This window comes from Ranitomeya imitator, chromosome 6 (genome assembly GCF_032444005.1).
Source record: "Ranitomeya imitator isolate aRanImi1 chromosome 6, aRanImi1.pri, whole genome shotgun sequence".
NCBI lineage: Eukaryota > Metazoa > Chordata > Amphibia > Anura > Dendrobatidae > Ranitomeya > Ranitomeya imitator.
The window spans coordinates 192,410,861-192,432,438 of NC_091287.1; the positions used below are offsets into that span (position 1 = coordinate 192,410,861).

At 44.4% G+C, this 21,578-nt stretch overlaps 1 protein-coding gene across 1 annotated transcript in view; it reads right to left on the bottom strand.

Annotated features, from left to right (window-relative positions):
- The window catches only part of SACM1L (SAC1 like phosphatidylinositide phosphatase), a 458,875-nt gene that overhangs the window by 398,971 nt on the left and 38,326 nt on the right, over positions 1-21,578 (bottom strand). Inside the window, exon 2 of the mRNA XM_069730398.1 lies at positions 15,360-15,457. Coding sequence (XP_069586499.1) covers positions 15,360-15,457 — 98 coding nt within the window. The remainder of the gene's footprint in view (positions 1-15,359; positions 15,458-21,578) is intronic.

The following is a 21,578-nucleotide window of genomic DNA, read 5'->3' on the forward strand; positions in this document are numbered from 1 at the left end:
CCCATCTTGTTTGTACTTGCGTATAATGGTTTGTACAGATAAAGGAGGAACCTTCAGGTATCTTCAAATTGTACCCAAGGATGAGCCAGACTTGTGCAAGTCCACAATTCTCTTCCGGATATCTTGGCTGAATTCTTTAGACTTTTCCATGATGCTACACAAAGAAGCAGTGTGTTTTAGGTGTGCATTAAAGGGAAGGTGCCGCGTTTTAATAGTGTAAAAAAATAAAATGTTAAATTCCTTATTTTTATAGCTTATTTTCAAGTGCATAGTATTTTTTATTTTTTTTTTTATCAGCCACTGGGCGCCGCCATTTTTCTTTGCAGGAGTTTAAGTGTAGCTGCACGAGACTTACACTCTGCAACTACGGCTGCCCTGGGACTGTGGTCGGATGCCGACCCTATACTTTGTATTGAGCTGCTCCCTGCTGTGATCTGGGCACGCCCCTTGGGCTGCCAACATCACAGCAGAGGGAAGAGATCGGCGCCATCTTTTTGGAGCCCACAGTACATCTGTGAGCTGAGCTCTACTTGAGAGCCGTGTGGTTATAGGAGGGGCAGCTCGAAATGTCACCCCCCCCCCCTTCACACTGTCAGTGAGCGTTCCCTGTCCTCTTCTACAGCCAGCACACCAGGCAGCATAATCTCTAGAATCGCTAGAGAGCATGAAGTTGGCAGCTGCTGTCTGATGTCCTTAGCAGGAGCTGCAGAGGTGACACAGAGACATGGAAGGGGGAGGGGAAGGCTCTCTGTGCTGCTCCGGCCCTGCCTCTCACTGCAGTTACTGATCTGGACATCAGACCATGTATCTATTCCTATCCTGTGTGATAGTGACTGCTGACCTGTGTATCTAATCCTATCCTGTCTGTTACTGACTGCTGACCCATGTATCCAATCCTATACTGTGTGATACTGTCTGCTGAGCTGCGTATCTAATCCTATGCTGAGTGATACTGTCTGTTAATCCATGTATCTAATACTCTATGCACTCCTCTCCCCCCTGAATGTCTTTCCCCATTGCACACACAGCTCAGTGCATGCGATAACAGGAGCTGCGGGGGTCATGCTGTATTATGGCATTATGTGTGATTTATATGACGGTATTATATGTGATCTGTATGGTGGCATTATGTTTGATCAGTATTGTGGAATGATGGAAAAGCTATATGACGGTATTATATGAGAACTATATTGTGGGATTATGTGTGATCTATGTGGCAGTATTATGTGAGAATTATATGGTGGTATTATGTGTGATCTATATGGTGGTATTATGTGAGAACACTATGGCAGTATTATCTTCAGAAAGGGGACCCATTCTAGGGTGGTTCTGGCTGAGCACCTGCACACGTGTGGGGTAATAGAGGGGGCAGCATGACCTCTAGTTAGGTGCACTCAGGGGAAGCCTGGTGAGGCAGCTGAAGAGAGGGGTCTCACTTTTATCGTTACTATATGGCTACATTTCCTTCCCAGTGTCACCCCGGACTGCGCCTGTCGCCTTGCTTTCACACCTTGCCAGGACAGGTTGAAGAATACAGGATCTGTGTGGAGGGGAATGAGGTCTTTGCATGCAAAGTCTGGATCAGAACAGGCCATCAGTCCACAGAAATGTTTCCTGGATTTCTGTGGAGCAGACAAGCAGACGGTCCATCCATGTGTATAAAATACAGCGCTCTATGTAAAATCCCTGGCTGCTCCGCGCACCAAACAGGGTGCCTCCCCATAGACCAGTACACTGCCCTCCTAAAATACTCTGTGCTGCTGTAACCCTGCTCACCCCACCATATATCTCCCAGAATCCTTGTTGCCTGCCATCCTCTGTGACTGTCTATTTGTCAGTAAACTTAGCAGTCACCAACAAAATGGCTGCTCATTGTGTTCCTGAATATCATCCTCTCTTATCCCTTAGCAAACACCCAGGAGGGGAGGAGAGGAGTGACATCACTGCAGTGCTGTAATGTGAGCTAGTTGTACACTAGGTTTTTGTCAAATTTCAGTAGCTGCTCCCCCTTGTGTTTAACCCCTTCATGACCGGGGGATTTTTCATTTTTCCGTGTTCGTTTTTCGCTCCCCTCCTTCCCAGAGCCATAACTTTTTTATTTTTCCGTCAATTTGGCCATGTGAGGGCTTATTTTTTGCGGGACGAGTTGTACTTTTGAACGACATCATTGGTTTTAGCATGTCGTGTACTAGAAAACGGGAAAAAAATTCCAAGTGCGGTGAAATTGCAAAAAAAGTGCAATCCCACATTGGTTTTTTGTTTGGCTTTTTTGCTAGGTTCACTAAATGCTAAAAATTACCTGCCATTATGATTCTCCAGGTCATTACGAGTTCATAGACACCAAACATGACTAGGTTATTTTTTATCTAAGTGGTGAAAAAAAATTCCAAACTTTGCTAAAAAAAAAAAAAAAAAAAAAAATTGCGCCATTTTCCGATACTCGTAGCGTCTCCATTTTTCGTGATCTGGGGTCGGTTGAGGGCTTATTTTTTGCGTGCCGAGATGACGTTTTTAATGATAGCATTTCGGTGCAGATACGTTCTTTTGATCGCCCGTTATTGCATTTTAATGCAATGTCGCGGCGACCAAAAAAACGTAATTCTGGCGTTTCGAGTTTTTTTCCCGCTACGCTGTTTAGCGATCAGGTTAATACTTTTTTTTATTTGATAGATCGGGCAATTCTGAGCGCGGCGATACCAAATATGCGTAGATTTGATATTTTTTTTATTGATTTATTTTGATTGGGGCGAAAGGGGGGTGATTTAAACTTTTATGTTTTTTTTATTTTTTTCACATTTTTTTAAACTTTTTTTTTAACTTTTGCCATGCTTCAATAGCCTCCATGGGAGGCTAGAAGCAGGCACAGCACGATCGGCTCTGCTACATAGCAGCGATCTGCTGATCGCTGCTATGTAGCAGAATTGCACGTGTGCTGTGAGCTCCGACCACAGGGTGGCGCTCACAGCGACGGGCAATCAGTAACCATAGAGGTCTCAAGGACCTCTATGGCTACAATGGAGACGCATCGCCGACCCCCGGACATGTGACGGGGGTCGGCGATGACGTCATTTCCGGCCGCCCGGCCGGAAGCGGTAGTTAAATGCCGCTGTCTGCGTTTGACAGCGGCATTTAACTAGTTAATAGGTGCGGGCAGATCGCGATTCTGCCCGCGCCTATTACGGGCACATGTCAGCTGTTCAAAACAGCTGACATGTCCCGGCTTTGGTGCGGGCTCACCGCGGAGCCCTGCATCAAAGCAGGGGAGCCGGCATCGGACGGTATAGTACGTCCGATGCCGGTAAGGGGTTAAAAGTGGAAACGCCAAACCATTTCAAATTATTTTTCATATTTTACTAAATTATAATCAAACAATTAATTTTTACATTTTCTTTAAAAAAAATTATCAACATTTTTTCAATTGTTGTAAAAAAATTTTTTTGGTTGGCACCTTCCCTTTCAATCACATCCAAAAGGTGTGTCTATACCTCCGGTGTTGCCAAAAAACCTGAAGCTTCCAAACATGACATCACCACATGGGCAGTCCAGAATTGTTTAACTCCTTAGTGACAGACCCAATTTGGTACTTAATGACCGAGCCAATTTTTACAATTCTGACCACTGTCACTTTATGAGGTTATAACTCTGGAACGCTTCAACGGATTCCGCTGATTATGAGAATGTTTTTTCGTGACATATTGTACTTCATGTTAGTGGTAACATTTCTTCGCTATTACTTGCGATTATTTATGAAAAAAACGGAAAAATGGCAAAAAATGTTAAAATTTTGCAATTTTCAAAATTTGTATTTTTATGACCTTAAATCAGAGAGATATGTCACGAAAAATAGTTAATAAATAACATTTCCCACATGTCTACTTTACATCAGCACAATTTTGGAAACAAAATTTTTTTTTGTTAGGGAGTTATAAGGGTTAAAAGTTGACCAGCAATTTCTCATTTTTACAACAACATTTTTTTTAGGGACCACATCACATTTGAAGTCATTTTGAGGGGTCTATATGATAGAAAATAACAAAGTAACACCATTCTAAAAACTACACCCCTCAAGGTGCTCAAAACCACATTCAAGAAGTTTATTAACCCTTTACGTGCTTCACAGGAACAGAAACAATGTGGAAGGAAAAAATGAACATTTAACTTTTTTTGCAAACATTTTAATTCAGAACCATTTTTTTTTTATTTTCACAAGTGTAAAAACAGAAATGTAACCATAACTTTTGTTATGCAATTTCTCCTGAATACGCCAATACCCCATATGTGGGGGTAAACCACTTTTTGGGCGCACCGCAGAACTTGGAAGTGAAGGAGCGCCGTTTGACTTTTTCAATGCAGAATTGGCTGGAATTGAGATCGGACGCCATGTCACATTTAGAGAGCCCCTGATGTGCCTAAACAGTGGAAACTCCCTACAAGTGACACCATTTTGGAAACTAGACCCCTTAAGGAACTCATCTAGATGTGTGGTGAGCACTTTGAACCCCCAAGTCCTTCACAGAAGTTTATAACGTAGAGCTGTGAAAATAAAAAATCGCATTTGTTTACCCAAAAATGATCTTTTTGCCCCAAAATTTTTATTTTCACAAGGGTAGCAGGAGAAATTAGACCACACAAGTTGTAGTGCAATTTCTACGTCGATACCCAATATGTGGGGGTAAACCACTGTTTGGGTGCACCGCAGAGCTTGGAGGAGAAGGAGTGTCGTTTTACTTTTTCAATGTAGAATTGGCTGGAATTGAGATCGGAGGCCATGTCGCGTTTGGAGAGCCCCTGATGTCCCTAAACAGTAGTAACCCCCCAAAAGTGACCCCATTTTGGAAACTAGACCCCCAAGGAACTTATCTAGATGTGTGTTGAGAACTTTGAATGCCCAAGTGCTTCACAGAAGTTTAGAATGCAAAGTCGTGAAAATAAAAAATACTTTTTTTTTCCACAAAAAAGATTTTGTAGCCCCCAAGTTTTTATTTTCACAAGGGTAACAGGAGAAATTGGACCACTAAAGTTGTTGTCCAATTTATCCCGAGTACCCTGATGCCCCATATGTGGGGGTAACCCACTGTTTGGGCGCACGGCAGAGCTCAGAAGGGAGGGAGCACCATTTGACTTTTTGAGCGCAAAATTGGCTGTCGTGTTTGGAGACCCCCTGATGTACCTAAACAGTGGAAACCCCCCAATTCTAGCTCCAACCCTAACCCCAACACACCCCTAACCCTAATCCCAACCCGATCCATAATCCTGATCACTAACCCTAACGATAATCACAACCCTTACCCCAAAACAACCCTAATGTCAACCCTAACCTTAACCCTAATCCCAAACGTAACCCTAATGCCAACCCTAATCCAAACCCTAACCCTAATCCCAACTCTAACCCTAACTTTAGCCGCAACCCTAGCCCTAACTTTAGCCCCAACCCTAGCCCTAACTCGAACCCTAAATTTAGCCCCAAACCTAACCCTAGCCCTAACTTTAGCTCCAACCCTAACCCTAGCCCTAGCTTTAGCCCCAACCCTAAGGCTACTTTCACACTTGCGTCATTTGGCATCCGTCGCAATCCGTCGTTTTGGACAAAAAACGGATCCTGCAATTGTGCCCGCAGGATGCGTTTTTTGCCCATAGACTTGTATTGCCGACGGATCGCGACGGATGACCACACGTCGCGTCCGTCGTGCACTGGATCAGTTGTGTTATGGCGGACCGTCGGCACAAAAAAACGTTCAATGTAACGTTTTTTTGTACGTCGCGTCCGCCATTTCTGACCGCGCGTGCGTGGCCATAACTCCGCCCCCTCCTCCCCAGGACATAGATTGGGCAGCAGATGCGTTTAAAAACTACATCCGCTGCCCACGTTGTGCACAATTTTCACAACGTGCGTCGGTATGTCGGGTCGACGCATTGCGACGGCCCCGTACCGACGTAAGTGTGAAAGAACCCTAACCCTAAATTTAGCCCCAACCCTAACCCTAATTTTAGCCCCAACTGCTCTTCTCCCGCCCGCCATTTTCTTTCCCCATGAAGACGCCGGCGGGCAGGAGAGGACGCAGGAGGACCCAGGGACACCGGTAAGTATAGCAGGGTCCCCGAATCCCCCTATTTCTCTGTCCTCTGATGTGCGATCACTTTGGAGGACAGAGAATTACACATTGCTTTTTTTTTTTTTTTTTTTTTTTTTGCGGTCGCCGGTAAACCAAAGATCCTCCCAGTGCCGGCCAGTGGGCGCACTGCGCATGCGCCCGCCATTTTTTTGCCGGAAAAAGATGGCGGCGCCCATCGGGAGCCACGAGGAGCACCGGGGGAGACAGGTGAGTATCGGGGGGCTATCTGGGACCCCTTTTCTCTGTCCTCTGATGTGCGATCACATCGGAGGACAGAGAAATTAAAAGGGAAATCGCGTTTTTTTGTTTGTTTTTTTGCGATCGCCGGTAAACGGTTAATTACCGGCAATCGCAAAAGCGGGGTCGGTTAAAAAAAAAACCCGAATCATGTTCTCTGGGGTCTCGGCTACCCCCGGCAGCCGAGACCCCGGAGAAAATCGGACTCTGGGGGGCGCTATTTACTTTTTCCACAGCGCCGTTAATGAACGGCGCTGTGGTTTAAGTACCCTTAACTGCCACCGTTAAAAGGCGTATCGGCGGTCGTGAAGGGGTTAAAGGCAGAGTGATCATAGTGTATGTAAACTTTTGATTTTGTAGTAAGTAAGTAAAATGCCTTAAAACATTCTCTCATTGTTCTGGCATTTTGCACATTGATAATTATGGTAATCCTAATTGACGTAAAACGAGAAAGGTTTATTCCGATTTCATGTCAGATATTGAGAAAGACATGCATGTGTGTATTTTTACTAAGTGTATATAAACTTCTGGTTTTAACTGTATATATAAAATAGCAATAGCTTTCAAGTGGAAGCACTAGGAGAATGGACAGGTCACTACTTTAACCTCTTCATGGCTTTGAGAGTCTGACAAAAGACAGACTTATAGGTACAGCAAGTTTTGATACTGCTGTGCATATGTTCGTTCTTTACTAGTGATGAGCAAGTGTACTCGTTGCTCGGGTTTTCCCTAGCACGCTCAGGTGACCTCCGAGTATTTGTTATTGCTCGGAGATATAGTTTTCATCGCCTCAGTTGCAAGATTTACGGCTTCCAGATAGCGTATCTGGAAGCCGTTAATCATGCAACTGAGGTGATGAAAAACTATAGCTCCGAGCAATAAATACTGAGGTCACCCGAGCATGCTCGGGAAAACCCGAGCAACGAGTATAATCGCTCATCACTATTTTTTACTTTGCAGTGCTTTTTCGAGAGGGATCTGCTTAAAAATAGACGGTGTGTGTAAATACCCCAATCCTGTACCATAAGAGAACAATTATTGCAAAACAATGGGGAGACAAAAAGCGCAATAGGGTCTTATCCACGTTACACAGAGGAGAATATTCACCAAATTTGCTCACCTGATTAGGATGAGATTAGAGCATATAGATAGCAGCTGCTGCAGATCCACAGGTCTTCACCGACCAGAGAATATAATGTCTTCAAAGGGAGATTTGTAGTTAAAGTTCTGCGCTGTCGCCAAGATGAATTTCAGGAGAGTATAGTTGATTCACAGTGGTTTTATTCTACGCGTTTCAGGGGTCTCATGCCCCCTTCATCAGGAAATACCACACAGAATATACAGGCATCACAGGTATGATACCTGTGATGCCTGTATATTCTGTGTGGTATTTCCTGATGAAGGGGGCATGAGACCCCTGAAACGCGTAGAATAAAACCACTGTCAATCAACTATACTCTCCTGAAATTCATCTTAGCGGCAGCGCAGAACTTTAACTACAAATCTCCCTTTGAAGACATAAGAGAACAATGAAAGGTTCCAATTAAAGAGAACCTGTCAGCAAGATTGTGCCGAGAAACCTACAGACACTGCCAGGTTGGTGTCATTATACTGATTAAAATGATACCTGGGGAGATTAAATTTGTCATGTGGTGGTTTAATCTTTGTTTGTAGTTTTCAGTTAATGAGATTGTCGTGCACCAGGGCGGCCAGTGGGAAGTGGGGGCTTTATGTGGTGACCAGCTTAGCTATTCATGTGTATACCTTTTGACAGGTCACTGACCCCACAGTGACCTGCCCCCAAATTTTACATAATGCATATACTACGGTTTAAAAAAAAAAATATATAGAATCAGACTTACCGGTAATTTGGTTTCTAGGAACCTTCAACGACAGCATAGGAGGATGTCTCCATTCCCTAATGGGGGACAGGAAGCACGAGAGGTTAAAAGCCCCTCCTCCCTCCAAATCGCCAGTGACTTACAACGGATACCAAAGCACTAGCTACCTTAAAGGACCCAGGATAAATCCAAGGAAAGGGAGGGAAATAGTGCTGTCGTGGAATGTTCCTAGATACCGAATTACCGGTAAGTCTAATTCTATTTTCTCTAGTCACCTTACACGACAGCGTAGGAGGAGTACCAACCAATTCTGCACTGGGGGGGGGGAAGACAATAGCCTGGAGAACTTTCCGACCAAAGACTAGATCCCTATTGGACACTAAGTCCAATCTGTAGTGTTTGGTAAAGGTATGAGGTGAAGACCACGTTGCGGCCCTGCAGATCTGCTCGATAGAAGCGCCTGCTCTTTCTGCCCATGACACTGAAGTAGACCTTGTAAAGTGGGCCTTGACCTTGATTGGAGGAGTCAAGTTCTGGGCCAGATAGGTTTCATGTATGGCCCTTTTGATCCAACTAGAAATAGTATTTTTTGCCACTTTCCTTCCTTTATTCTGACCTGACAGATGGACAAACAGGTTTTGATCAACTCTGAAAGAGCTAGTTTGTTCAAAATAATGTAGAATAGTCCGTCTAACATCGAGAGAATGGAACTCTTCTTCATTTGGGTTTGCCGGGTTCTGGCAGAAAGGAGGAAGAATAACGTTCTGAGAGTGGTGAAAATCAGACACCACCTTCGGCAGAAAAGATGGATCAAGCCGGAGAATTATAGAGTCCCCTAATTAACAAGTAGGGTTCTCTAACTGATAAGGCTTGCAGCTCCCCCACACGTCTTGCTGTGGTAATCGCTACCAGAAAGGCAGCCTTGTATGACAGGTATTGAGGAGAACAGAAAGTTAAGGGCTCGAACGGTGCTTGCGTGAGCCCCCTGAGGACTAGATTCAAGTCCCATGAGGGTACCATGGGTTGTTTCCTAGGCTGCAATCTTAGAGCGGATACCATGAATCTTCTGATCCAAAGGTGGTTGGCCAGGTCCTGGTCACAAATAGCACTGAGAGCGGAAACCTGAACCTTTAGAGTGCTGGGCCTAAGGCCTAACTCTGACCCACACTGAAGGAAGTCCAATATTTGAGATATATTCGGATGGAGTGGATCTGGTTTATTAGGTAGACAGAAAGACGAGAATGTTTTCTACACTTTACCATAGATTGCATTAGTAACAGGCTTCCTGGACTTTTGCAAAGTAGAAATTACAGCAGCAGACAGCCCTCTAGCACTTAGGACCTGGGCCTCAGTAACCAGGCTGCTAGGTTCAATTTTGAGGGATTCTGGTGCTGGAAGGGCCCCTGAAGGAGAAGGTCGGCATCTACTGGCAGGTGAACTGGACCGTCTATCTGTAGTTCGATGAGATTGAACCAGCTTCTTTTTGGCCATACTGGAGCAACTAGGATGGTTGGTACCTGTTCCTCTCCGATCTTTCGAAGGGTTTTTGCCAAAATTGGGATTGGCGGGAAGGCGTAGGCTAATCGGAAGTTCCATGCCTGGACAAGAGCATCCACTCCTTTGCAAATGTCCCTGGGATTCAGGGGGAAAAAAAAGTTTGGACCTGTGAATTTTGGACCCCTTCAAGTGGACGGCTGTGAGAGAGAGAAGGTGCTTTTCGGCCCAATAGAATATTCGGTTTGAGATGCTTCTTAAACTGTTGAACTTTGAGCTCCCCTGATGTCGGAGGTGAGCAACAGTTGTCGTGTTGTCCGAATAAATTTTGCCATGATTCCCCGATATTAGGCCGCCTGCAGCTAGGAGAGCCTCCTCCGCTGCTTTCAACTCCTTGAAGTTGGAGGATCTGGCGCTTGTTGCCTGATTCCAGCACCCCTGGAAGGGAGTATGCAAAATTACTGCCCCTTTTGCTGGCGTCGGTAGTAATTGGTACAAGGGGGGATTGTGATCAGCTCACACCCCTGCGGATATTTCTAGGGTTCAACCACCATGCTAGGGATGCCTTCACGCACCCCGGAATGTGTACTCTTTTGTTCAGAGAACCCGGATTTCTGTCCCAGTTTGCGAGGATGTGGGCATGAAGGGTTCTGGAATGGGCCTAAGCCCAAGATACCGACTGAATACAAGAAGTCATAGAGCCCAGGACCCACATGATTTTCTGTAGAGTCGGAGATCTGTCCTCTCTGAGTTCTATAACCGTCTCTATTATCTCTCGATGATGATCTTCCGAGAGAAGCAATTTCTGTTTTACTGAGTCTAAGAGAACCCCCAGAAACCTCCTTGATCTGGAAGGTTGTAGCTGGGACTTTCTCAGATTTGGGAGCCACCCCAAGGTTTTGAGAATGTCGAGGGTTTTTGAAACATGATTATTGAGAATCTGAGCCGAGGGGGCTATAAGCAGCAGATCGTCCAGGTATTGAACAATACAGACTCCCTGACTCCGGATGTGAGACACGGCCTCTGCCATTATCCTGGAGAATACTCTCGGCGCTGAAGAAATGCCGACAGGGAACACGTTGAATTGAAAATGATTCACTTGTTGATTGAACTGTATTGCAAACCTGAGATACTTTCTGTGCCGGGGGTGAACCGGCACATGAAAGTAGGCGTCCTTTAGGTCGATTGTTGCCATGAAAAAATTTTGACCTATCAGGGGAATAGCAGATTTCACAGATTCCATTTTGAACCTGCAGTATAGGATATGACAATTGAGATCTTTTAGATTTATCATGACTCGCGCCTCCCCTGATGGCTTCTTTACCAGGAAGAGACGAGACTTATGGCCTGAACCCCATTCCTTGGTGGGTACTGGGGAGACTGGTCCCCAAGGCCTGTCATCATTATGGTATGTGCTCCCTGAGAGGTCAGAGAGGTAATTCTCAGATTCCGAGGGGGGGAGGGGGGAGATATGAATTCTATGAGAAGGCCCTCCTGAATAACATTGAGTACCCATTGACAATTGGTAATGGCCCGTCAGTGATGAAGTTTGCGAGCCTCCCACCCACCAGGACAGTCATTTATCTTACTGTTGCTGCTGGGGAATGAGGATATTTTTCCCTTTGCCCTATTGCAAAGACATACTGATAGGGATTCTAGATTGTGAGCCCCATTGGGGACAGTGATGATAATGTGTGCAAAACTGTAAAGCGCTGCGGAATATGTTAGCGCTATATAAAAATAAAGATTATTTATTATTATAGCTCCATTGCCCAGTTTCCCCTTTACCTCTTGTTTGAGGGGTATTAGATTGGGGGGCACGAAAAAAAACGTTTTCTGACCGGCTTCTGTGCTGGAAGGGCCTTTTTTTTCTATCTGTGGCCTTTTCCAGAATTTTATCCAGAGCGGGCCCGAAAAGATAATCACCTTTAAAGGGAATTGAGCACAGCTTAAATTTTGGAGGTAACACTGCAGCTCCACATATTAAGCCAGCGGGCCCTACGGGCAGAATTAGATTGGACTAAGGATCTGGCCGCAATTCTAATAGACTCCATAAAGGTGTCTACTAAGAAAGCGGAGGCCTTTTGGAGCACGGGAAGAGAGTCCAACAGCTCCCCTCTGGAGGTATCCTGAGCAGTATGTTTCTCCACCTCGTCCATCCAACGAGACAGGACTCTGGCAACATAGGTGGCAGCAATATTAGATTTTAACCTCGAGGTGGATGTTTCCCATGACTTTTTTAATAAGCTTTCCATCTTTCTGTCTAGCGGATCTCTCAACTGTGAGGAGTCCTCAAAGGGGAGAGGTTTTCTTTGCTACCCTTGCCACCTGTATGTCCACTTTAGGTATGTCCCATGAAGGGGAGCCTGTCTCTAAGGGAAACCTGTGTTTCATTTCAGAGGGGGTGTATAGGTGTTTCTCCGGGAGCACCCACTCCTGAGATATTAAATTCAAGATATTTTTTTGCACCGGGAACCCCATCTTTCTCTCCGACTTCAATCCTCCGAACATTTCATCCTGTATAGATTGAGGAACAGATTCCTCCTGTAACCCATCGTGATCATCTCATGTAACCCCAATCAAGTTACGTACAGCCATTACTAACTCATCAGTATAAATCAGAGGAAAAAAAATATTTTCTTGCTTCCGCAAATTTAGGAGATGAAGATTCACCCCATCTCTCAGAAGAAGATGAAAACGAGTGATCGGACTCAGAGGCCGAGTCCTCAAATTGTATTTTCCTTTTTTTAGAAGGAGAGGGATCCTGCGGCTGTGGAGGAGGATTGAAGGCGGCTAGAGAGGTTTGTACTTCATGCTTGACTAGGGCCCAGATTTCGAGGGAAGGCTGCTCGGCTCTGACAACTTTATCCGTGCACCCCTGACACAGCTTTTTCTCCCATAGAGAAGGAGGCTTTACATTGCAGATTGCACATTTAGACGTCTTTTTGGCCAGGATTTTCTGAGCAGACTTGTCTCCCTGAAAAAAGAGAGGGAGAGTGGTGTAAGGATCAGAAGGGCCCCACTAATCCTAGCCTCGGACCCACCCCGCAACAAACTTACTGGAGCAGGGGCAGCACTGGGCTCTGCAGATGCAGGGCAGGAAGCACCATCCATTGTGACAGGGATCAGTCTTAGGCCGGGGACACACACAACGTATAAAAAAACGGTCCGTTTTTGACGGACGAGAATCGCACAAATGTTACCAAAACAGTGATCCGTGTGCAGTGCGAGGATGCGATTTTCTTGCATCAAATGATCCGTTTGACATCCGTGTGACATCCGTATGGCATCCGTATGGTGAGATTTTCTCACACACTTGCAAAATGAGCAAATAATGGCTGAGCCTTTCCTGTCACCTGCCCAATGCCTGAGAATTTCTCGCAAGTCACACTGATGGTCCGTGTGCTGTGCTATTTTTTCTCACCCCCATAGACTTTCATTGGCGATTCTCGGCCGAGATACGCTGACAATCGCAGCATGCTGCGATTTCACTCGGATCCTGAATACGGCCGAGAAAATATCGGATGATGGGAGCTGCCCCATAGATTAACATTGGGACGAGTGCTATGCAATTTTTTATCGCATTGCACTCGTCCGTATTACGGTCTAGTGTGACCCCGGCCTTACCTGGAGGTGTCTTCAGGCTGGTTTATATAGGAATATATCCAGCCCCGAGCGCAGGTGAATTAGGTTCCCCTCCTCCTCCCCGGGTCCTGGAGCAGGCCTCCACGTGGAAAGGCGTGCTCTGTAAGGAGTCGGCGGTCCTGAGGGTGCTAGGAGGCCGGAGCAGGAAGTGTATGCGCTCCAACTTGCGTTCCAGCAAAGAGCGCAGGACCGGAAGTGACGCAACGGCAACGTCACTTCCAGGATGCCGAACGCTGCAGCAGGAGAGGAGGACAAGGCGGTGAGCTCATGGAGGCCACCGCCGGGGATCACTGGCCCGCTTTACCTCCGCAGAGGCGCAGGTGGGCTAGGAAGGTCCAGAGTCCGGGGGAGACGGGAGCAGCAGGAAGGGGAGGAAGGCAGAGCCCCGACTACCACTGCCCGGCAGGAAAAACCAGGTACACTGCAGTCGCCGGCCACGCAGCTTATGAGAACCTCTCCATGCCCCATGGGGGACAGGAAAGACACTGGCGATTTGGAGGAAGGATGGGCTTTTAACCTCTCGTGCTTCCTGCCCCCCATTAGGGAATGGAGAAACCCTCCTATGCTGTCGTAGAAGGTGACTAGAGAAAAATAAAATAAAAAATATTCATCATGCAGGTGTCTGCACTACAGCATGATACAATGTATGATATGCATACTGTATTTTTCGGATTTTAAGACGCACTTTTATGATCCCCAAAATTAGGAGGAAAAAATGGGGGTGCGTATTATAAACTGAACACTGTTCTTACCGAGGGGTCAACGCTGCGGCCCGGAGCTGGGGGTACTGCGGTGGTGGTGCGGTGGTCCTGCGGTGTGCGGGGCTGGTACGCCGGCCTGCAACGGTGGCATATGGCAGCCGCCATTCTTCTTCCGGGGTCCAGCTTCGGTGCAGGAAAGTAGAGATCTCCATCCGTGCCTGCCTCTACCCGATGTCTCCAGGAAAATGGCCGCGGATGTGGCGCAGGCAGAACGCAGCCAGATGGAGGAGATCTCGGCACCAAGATCTCCATCTGCGCATGGGTCGCCCCGGTAGCCATTTTCCGGGAGTCCACCGCATAAACAGTGCAGGGGCTCTGGGCTTTCACAAAATGTCGGCGGAGCCGCCCGAACCAGAGAACACCTGCAGCACCACTCTTTCCTCCTCCAGTAGCGACCCTGGGACCCTGCTCCACCAACCCCGGTAAGCAAGAAGACGCCTGGATTGTAAGAAGCACCACCATTAAAGAGTTTTTTTTTCCTCAAAATTTGAGGTGCGTCTTATAATCCAGTGCGTCTCAAACCGCAAAATACGGTACATTCATTTAGGCATTTTTTAATTTAATTTTTTTTTTTATTTTAATCAAAATGGCGACGGTTGCCGCGCCTGCGTAATAGCCTCTATCACATTACGATAGATGCCACTGCGCAGGCACCTTGATGGAGCCTAAATTTTGTGTTTCTCTAGCAAAAGGGCACTAGCGGCGGTGCCTGCACAGTAGCATCTATCGGAACGCGACAGATGCTACTGAGCCGGTATGGCCGCCAGTGCCATTTTGATTAAGATAAAAAAAAAACCTAACAAAACAAAAATGCCTAAATAAAGTTATGTATATTATACACTGTATCATGCCACAGCGCAGATGAATGTTTTTGTTTTTTTTAGTGGAATATGCATTATGTAAAATTGGGGGCAGGTCATAGAGATCAGTGACCTGTCATAAGCCATACATATGACTATGCAAGCAGAGCACCACATAAAGCCCCCCATAGATTGCCCCTGAGCACAAGAATCTCCAACTGAAAACTACAAGTAAACAACAACCACAAGAAGGATTTCATCAATCAAGGTATAATTTTAATCAATTCAACGGCGCCAACCTGACAGTATTTGTAGTTTACTGAGCACAATCCTGTGACAGGTTCACTTTAATTCCTAAGTTCTGGAGACAAGTTATGTTAAAATACAAAATGAGTGAATTTCTTCAGACAAGTTTATATTACAGAAAAGAAAAAAAAAAAACGTAAACAGCAAAAATGTTATTACTACCTGTAAGAGCAACTTCTGTTGACACTCTGTCAATGGCAAGAACATCATCAACACCATCGTCACAGGCTTCCACAAAAAATTTCTCAGGCGTTGTGTGTCTAAAGGAATTAACAAGCAATGAATTGCAAGCAGTTAATACAAGAGAAGAGAGTATTATGCTACAGATGGATCTGGATAAGTTGGAAATTTGGGTGGCAAATGCAGTTTAACAATGAAAAATGTAAGGTTATACACATTGGAAAAAGGAATCAATATCACCATTACACACTGAACGGGAAACCACTGGGTAAATCTGACATGGAGGACTTGAGAATCCTAGTTAATGATAAACTTACCTGGAGCAGCCAGTGCAAGGCAGCGTTGCCAAGGCAAACAGCATCATGGGGTGCATTAAAAGAGGTCTGGATACACATGATGAGAGCATCATACTGCCTCTGTACAAATCCCTGGTTAGACCACACATGGAGTACTGTGTACAGTTTTAGGCACCGCTTCTCAGGAAGGATTTTGGGCACCGCTTCTCAGGAAGGATATAATGGAACTAGAGCGAGTACAAAGGAGGGCAACAAAAATAATAAATAGGATGGGGGAACCACAATACCCAGAGATTAGAAAGTTAGGATTATTTAGTCTAGAAAAAAGACGACAGAGGCGATCTAATAACCATGTCCTCTCCGAGGATCTGTTTATACCAAAGAACGTGACGGTCACAAGGGGGAATTCTCTGCATCTGGAGGAGAGAAGGTTTTTCCACCAACATAGAAGAGGATTCTTCACTGTTAGGGCAGTGAGAATCTGAAATTCCTTGCCTGAAGAGGTGGTGATGGCGAACTCAGTCAAGGGGTTCAAGAGAGGCCTGGATGTCTTCCTGGAGCGTAACAATATTGCATCTTAACAGTTATTAGATTCTTTAGAAGGACGTAGATCTGCATATTTATTCCGACGGGATATAGGCTGAACTGGATGGACAAAGGTCTTTTTTCGGCCTTGCCAGCTATGTTACTATGTAAAAAAATATTGGGATTAGAGTGAAAAATAATGTCGATATTGATGAGAAGCATCAACAGTAATGAATCTTAAAAAGGTTAACCAATTTAAGTGATTTTGGCTCCAACTCTGCATTCAGGTACTGTGTGATGTACCTACATAACTGCTCCATGGGTGCAAACTCTCCTGCATTGGCCCTGAAACCACAAACACAGAATGCCTGTAGGCAACAGACAAAGCCACACCACAGAGAGAGGAGGTGAGTACCAAAAGATGCAACATACAACACAACAATACCTTTGTAAAAGCTACGGAATTGAGTAGCCAGACAAGATGCACAAGTTACCCAGATCAAGCACCTTGAAATGGCCCTGCAAACACCATCCCTATAGTAAAATATGTGGGGATGGTTTTGTTTAGCAGAACAGGGAATTTAGAAAATTAGATTGATGGATCAGACAAAATAATGTCATTCTAAAACTCAACTTGTAACTTTACCTGGTAAAAACATAAAATTATTAATCACAGCAAGAGAAAGGAGTAAGTGCCAAACATGTTCTGCAATGGTCAAGTAAAAGTCCACAACACAATCCAAAAGAATCTGTGGCAGTACACAGAAATCATACAAACATCATCCAGCTAACCTAACCAAACAGAAAACCTTCCAGGATAACCGCTGTACAAAACTATATAGCAAGAAGGTGCTATTACCAGGTACCGATACTTGCAAGGAATTAAAATAAAATGCTTACAAGAAAAAAAAAAAAAAACTGGTTTTGGAATTTACTTCTAGAACACAGGGTCCCCAGTCTGTGGCTCGCAGACCCCATTATGTGTGGCTTACTGCTGTTTGCCAGCTTAGTGCATTAGTACAAAAGAATGAAGAGAGGGTCTCCAGATGGCGACATTTATAAGTTGCCCTACACAGAACAGCAGTTATGCATGCTCATATTGGCGGGAGGGAAAAGGCTGTGGAATATGGCATGCTGGAGACAAGATGATAACAGAGGGGTGTGCAAGCTGGATGCAACAGTTTAATGGGATGGTTTCATGCAATAATTCTTAACGAGTGCAAAGTGGGAACCCCTGTTATAACGATTATGGGTGACAGTGGGGAAGGATGGGTGCACTGGGTGCGGCTTGCAACTTTACTAAGAACTACCGTACATGGCTCACAAACCAAGAAAGGTTGCAGAGCACTGTTCTAAACACAGATTTAAATACAAAATAAATACTAGCTAGATCAATATGTATTTAGCGGTTATACTCTTAGAAAGTGAACAGTCTGGTACCCTTTGGCTGTGTGCACACATTCCGGATTTGCATTAAAAACATATGCATCCCATCATTTAGAATGCATTCCGTAATTTTTGTGCATATGTTGCATTTTTTTTCTGCGAAAAAAACGCATCGCAGTAAAAAGCACAGCATGTTCATTAACCCCTTTACCCCCAAGGGTGGTTTGCGCGTCAATGACCAGGCCAATTTTTACAATTCTGACCACTGTCCCTTTATGAGGTTATAACTCTGGAACGCTTCAACAGATCCCAGTGATTCTGACATGGTTTTCTCGTGACATATTGTACTTCATGATAGTGGTAACATTCCTTTGATATTACCTGCGTTTATTTGAGAAAAAAACGGAAATTTGGTGAAAATTTTGAAAATTATGCAATTTTCCACCTTTGAATTTTTATGCAATTATATCACAGAGATATGTCACACAAAATACTTAATAAGTAACATTTCCCACATGTTTACTTTACATCAGCACAAATTTGGAACCAAAATTTTTTTCTGTTAGGGAGTTATAAGGGTTAAAAGTTGACCAGCAATTTCTCATTTTTACAACACCATTTTTTTTTTTTTAGGGACCACATCTCATTTGAAGTCATTTTGAGGGGTCTATATGATAGAAAATAACCAAGTGTGACACCATTCTAAAAACTGCACTCCTCAAGGTACTCAAAACCACATTCAAGAAGTTTATTAACCCTTCAGGTGTTTCACAGGAAAATCACAAGAAAAATGAACATTTAACTTTTTTTTAACATAACATTTACTTCAGCTCCAATTTGTTTTATTTTCCCAAGGGTAACATGAGAAAATGGACCCCAAAAGTTGTTGTACAGTTTGTCCTGAGTACGCTGATACCCCATATGTGGGGGTAAACCACTGTTTGGACGCATGGGAGAGCTCGGAAGGGAAGGAGCGCCGTTTGACTTTTCAATGCAAAATTTACAGGAATTGAGATGGGACGCCATGTTGCGTTTGGAGAGCCACTGATGTGCCTAAACATTGAAACCCCCCACAAGTGACACCATTTTGGAAAATAGATCCCTAAGGAACTTATCTAGATGTGTGGTGAGCACTTTGACCCACCAAGTGCTTCACAAAGTTTATAATGCAGAGCCGTAAAAATAAAAAATCATATTTTTTTCACAAAAATTATATTTTCGCACCCAATTTTTTATTTTCCCATGGGTAAGAGAAGAAATTGAACCCCAAAAGTTGGTACAATTTGACCTGGGTACGCTGATACCCGATATGTGGGGGGTAACCACCGTTTGAGCGCATGGCAGAACTCGGAAGGGAAGGAGCGTCATTTGGAATGCAGACTTAGATGGAATGGTCTGCAGGCGTCACATTGCGTTTGCAGAGCCCCTAATGTACCTAAACAGTAGAAACCCCCCACAAGTGACCCCATATTGGAAACTAGACCCCCCCAAGGAACTTATCTAGATGTGTTGTGAGAACTTTGAGCCCCCAAGTGTTTCACTACAGTTTATAACGCAGAGCCGTGAAAATAGAAAATCTTTTTTTTCCCACAAAAATTATTTTTTAGCCCCCAGTTTTGTATTTTCCCAAGGGTAACAGGAGAAATTGGACCCCATAAGTTGTTGTCCAATTTGTCCTGAGTACGCTGATACCCCATATGTTTTATAGAAAAAATAATTATTTTTGCATCGCTTTATTCTGAGGACTATAAAACTTTTTTATTTTTTCGCTGATGCTGTATGGAGGCTCGTTTTTTGCGGGACAAGATGACATTTTTAGCGGTACCATGGTTATTTATATCAGTCTTTTTGATCGCGTGTTATTCCACTTTTTCTTTGGCGGTAAGAGAATAAAGCGTTTTTTGCCTCTTTTTTACAGTGTTCACTGAAGGGGTTAACTAGGGCTATAGTTTTATAGGTGGGGTCGTTACGGACGCGGCAATACTAAATGTGTACTTTTATTGTTTTTTTATTTATTTAGATAAAGAAATGTATTTATAGGAATTTTTTTTTTTTTTTTTTTTTTTTTGGGGGGGGGGGGGGTCTCAGGGAAGCCCGCAGGGAGCCCTGTTATGAACAGGTGATTCAGAACCACAATGGACCTAGTGGTTAAGAGCACACAAAGTGACCTGATAGTTACTAACATAGGACAAGCTCTGAGACGTGGGAACTCTGCTGACCGCAATCCCTAATCCTATCATACCACACTAGAGGTAGCCGTGGGTTGCACCTAACGCTCCCTATGCAACTCGGCACAGCCTGAGAAACTAACTAGCCCTGAAGATAGAAAAATAAGCCTACCTTGTCTCAGAGAAATTCCCCAAAGGAAAAGGCAGCCCCCCACATATAATGACTGTGAGTTAAGATGAAAATACAAACACAGAGATGAAATAGATTTTAGCAAAGTGAGGCCCGACTTACTGAATAGACCGAGGATAGGAAAGATAGCTTTGCGGTCAGCACAAAAACCTACAAACAACCACGCAGAGGGGCAAAAAGACCCTCCGCACCGACTAACGGTACGGAGGTGCTCCCTCTGTGTCTCAGAGCTTCCAGCAAGCAAGAAAAACCAATATAGCAAGCTGGACAGAAAATATAGCAAACAAAAGTAACACAAGCAGAACTTAGCTTATGCAGGGCAGACAGGCCACAAGAACGATCCAGGAGAGAGCCAGACCAATACTGGAACATTGACTGGAGGCCAGGAACAAAGAATTAGGTGGAGTTAAATAGAGCAGCACCTAACGACTTAACCTCGTCACCTGAGGAAGGAAACTCAGAAGCCGCAGCCCCACTCACATCCACCAGCGGAAGCTCATAGACAGAACCAGCCGAAGTACCACTCATGACCACAGGAGGGAGCTTGACCACAGAATTCACAACAGAGCCCCCTCCTTGTGCGATGCTTCCCTATACCGCCGGAACACCGCGATCATGTTTGATCACGGTGTGCCGGGGGTTAATGTGCCAGGGGCGGTCAGTGACCGCTCCTGGCACATATTGCCGAATGTCAGCTGCGATAGTCAGCCTCCTTGAGCGCGGCAGATTGCGTATGAAGTTGTATCCCGTCGGTGGGCATACGGGCCCACCTCGACGGGATAGTACGTCGTCAGAAAGGGGTTAATTTTGCGGATTTTTTGCAGATTTCCCACTATATTATTGCATTGGGAACCTCCGGAAAAATCCGCACAAAAAACGCGAGAAAAACTCATGTGGATTTCTTGCAGAAAATGTCCGGTTTTGTTAAAGAAATTTCTGCAAGAAATCCTGAAGTATGCACATAGCCTTTATCTTTGAAAGGGTTGTCCACAACTGAAATCCCAACTTTAACAGAATTTAGGGCTCCATATATAAAACAGCTCTGGCAAAAAATAAGAGACTGCAAAATTTTCAGATTGTCTGATTTTTCTCTTTATAGGTATATTTTAGAGTAAAATGTAAATTGTTCGTTTGTTCTATAAACTACTTACAACATGTCTTTGAATTTCCAAGCACTAAATTTTGTATTTATTTTCAGAAAATGAGAAGTGTTCAAAATAACAAAACAATGCTGTGCTTGCAGACCTCAAATAATGCCAAAAAAACATGTTCATAATCATTTAGACACAACAATACTAATCTAACTCAGGAAGAGTTCAGAAATCAATACTTTGTGGAATAAGGGTATGTGCACACGTTGCAGATTTGCCTGTGGAATTTTCTGCGCAGATTCTGCATTCCTTGGCAGAAAACGCAGTTAAAAATCCACACTTTATGCATTTTTTATGCGTTTTTTAATGCGGATTTGTCTGCGTTTGTCAGCTAAATAAATATCTATTAACAAAAAAAAAAAATTGTGATGTAATTTCCTAGTCCAACCTCTTTTACATACTCCATTAAAGAATAATGTTTACACACAGATAGATCTATCTATAGATGGATAATATCACTGAATAGGGGGTGCTCACAGTTATGT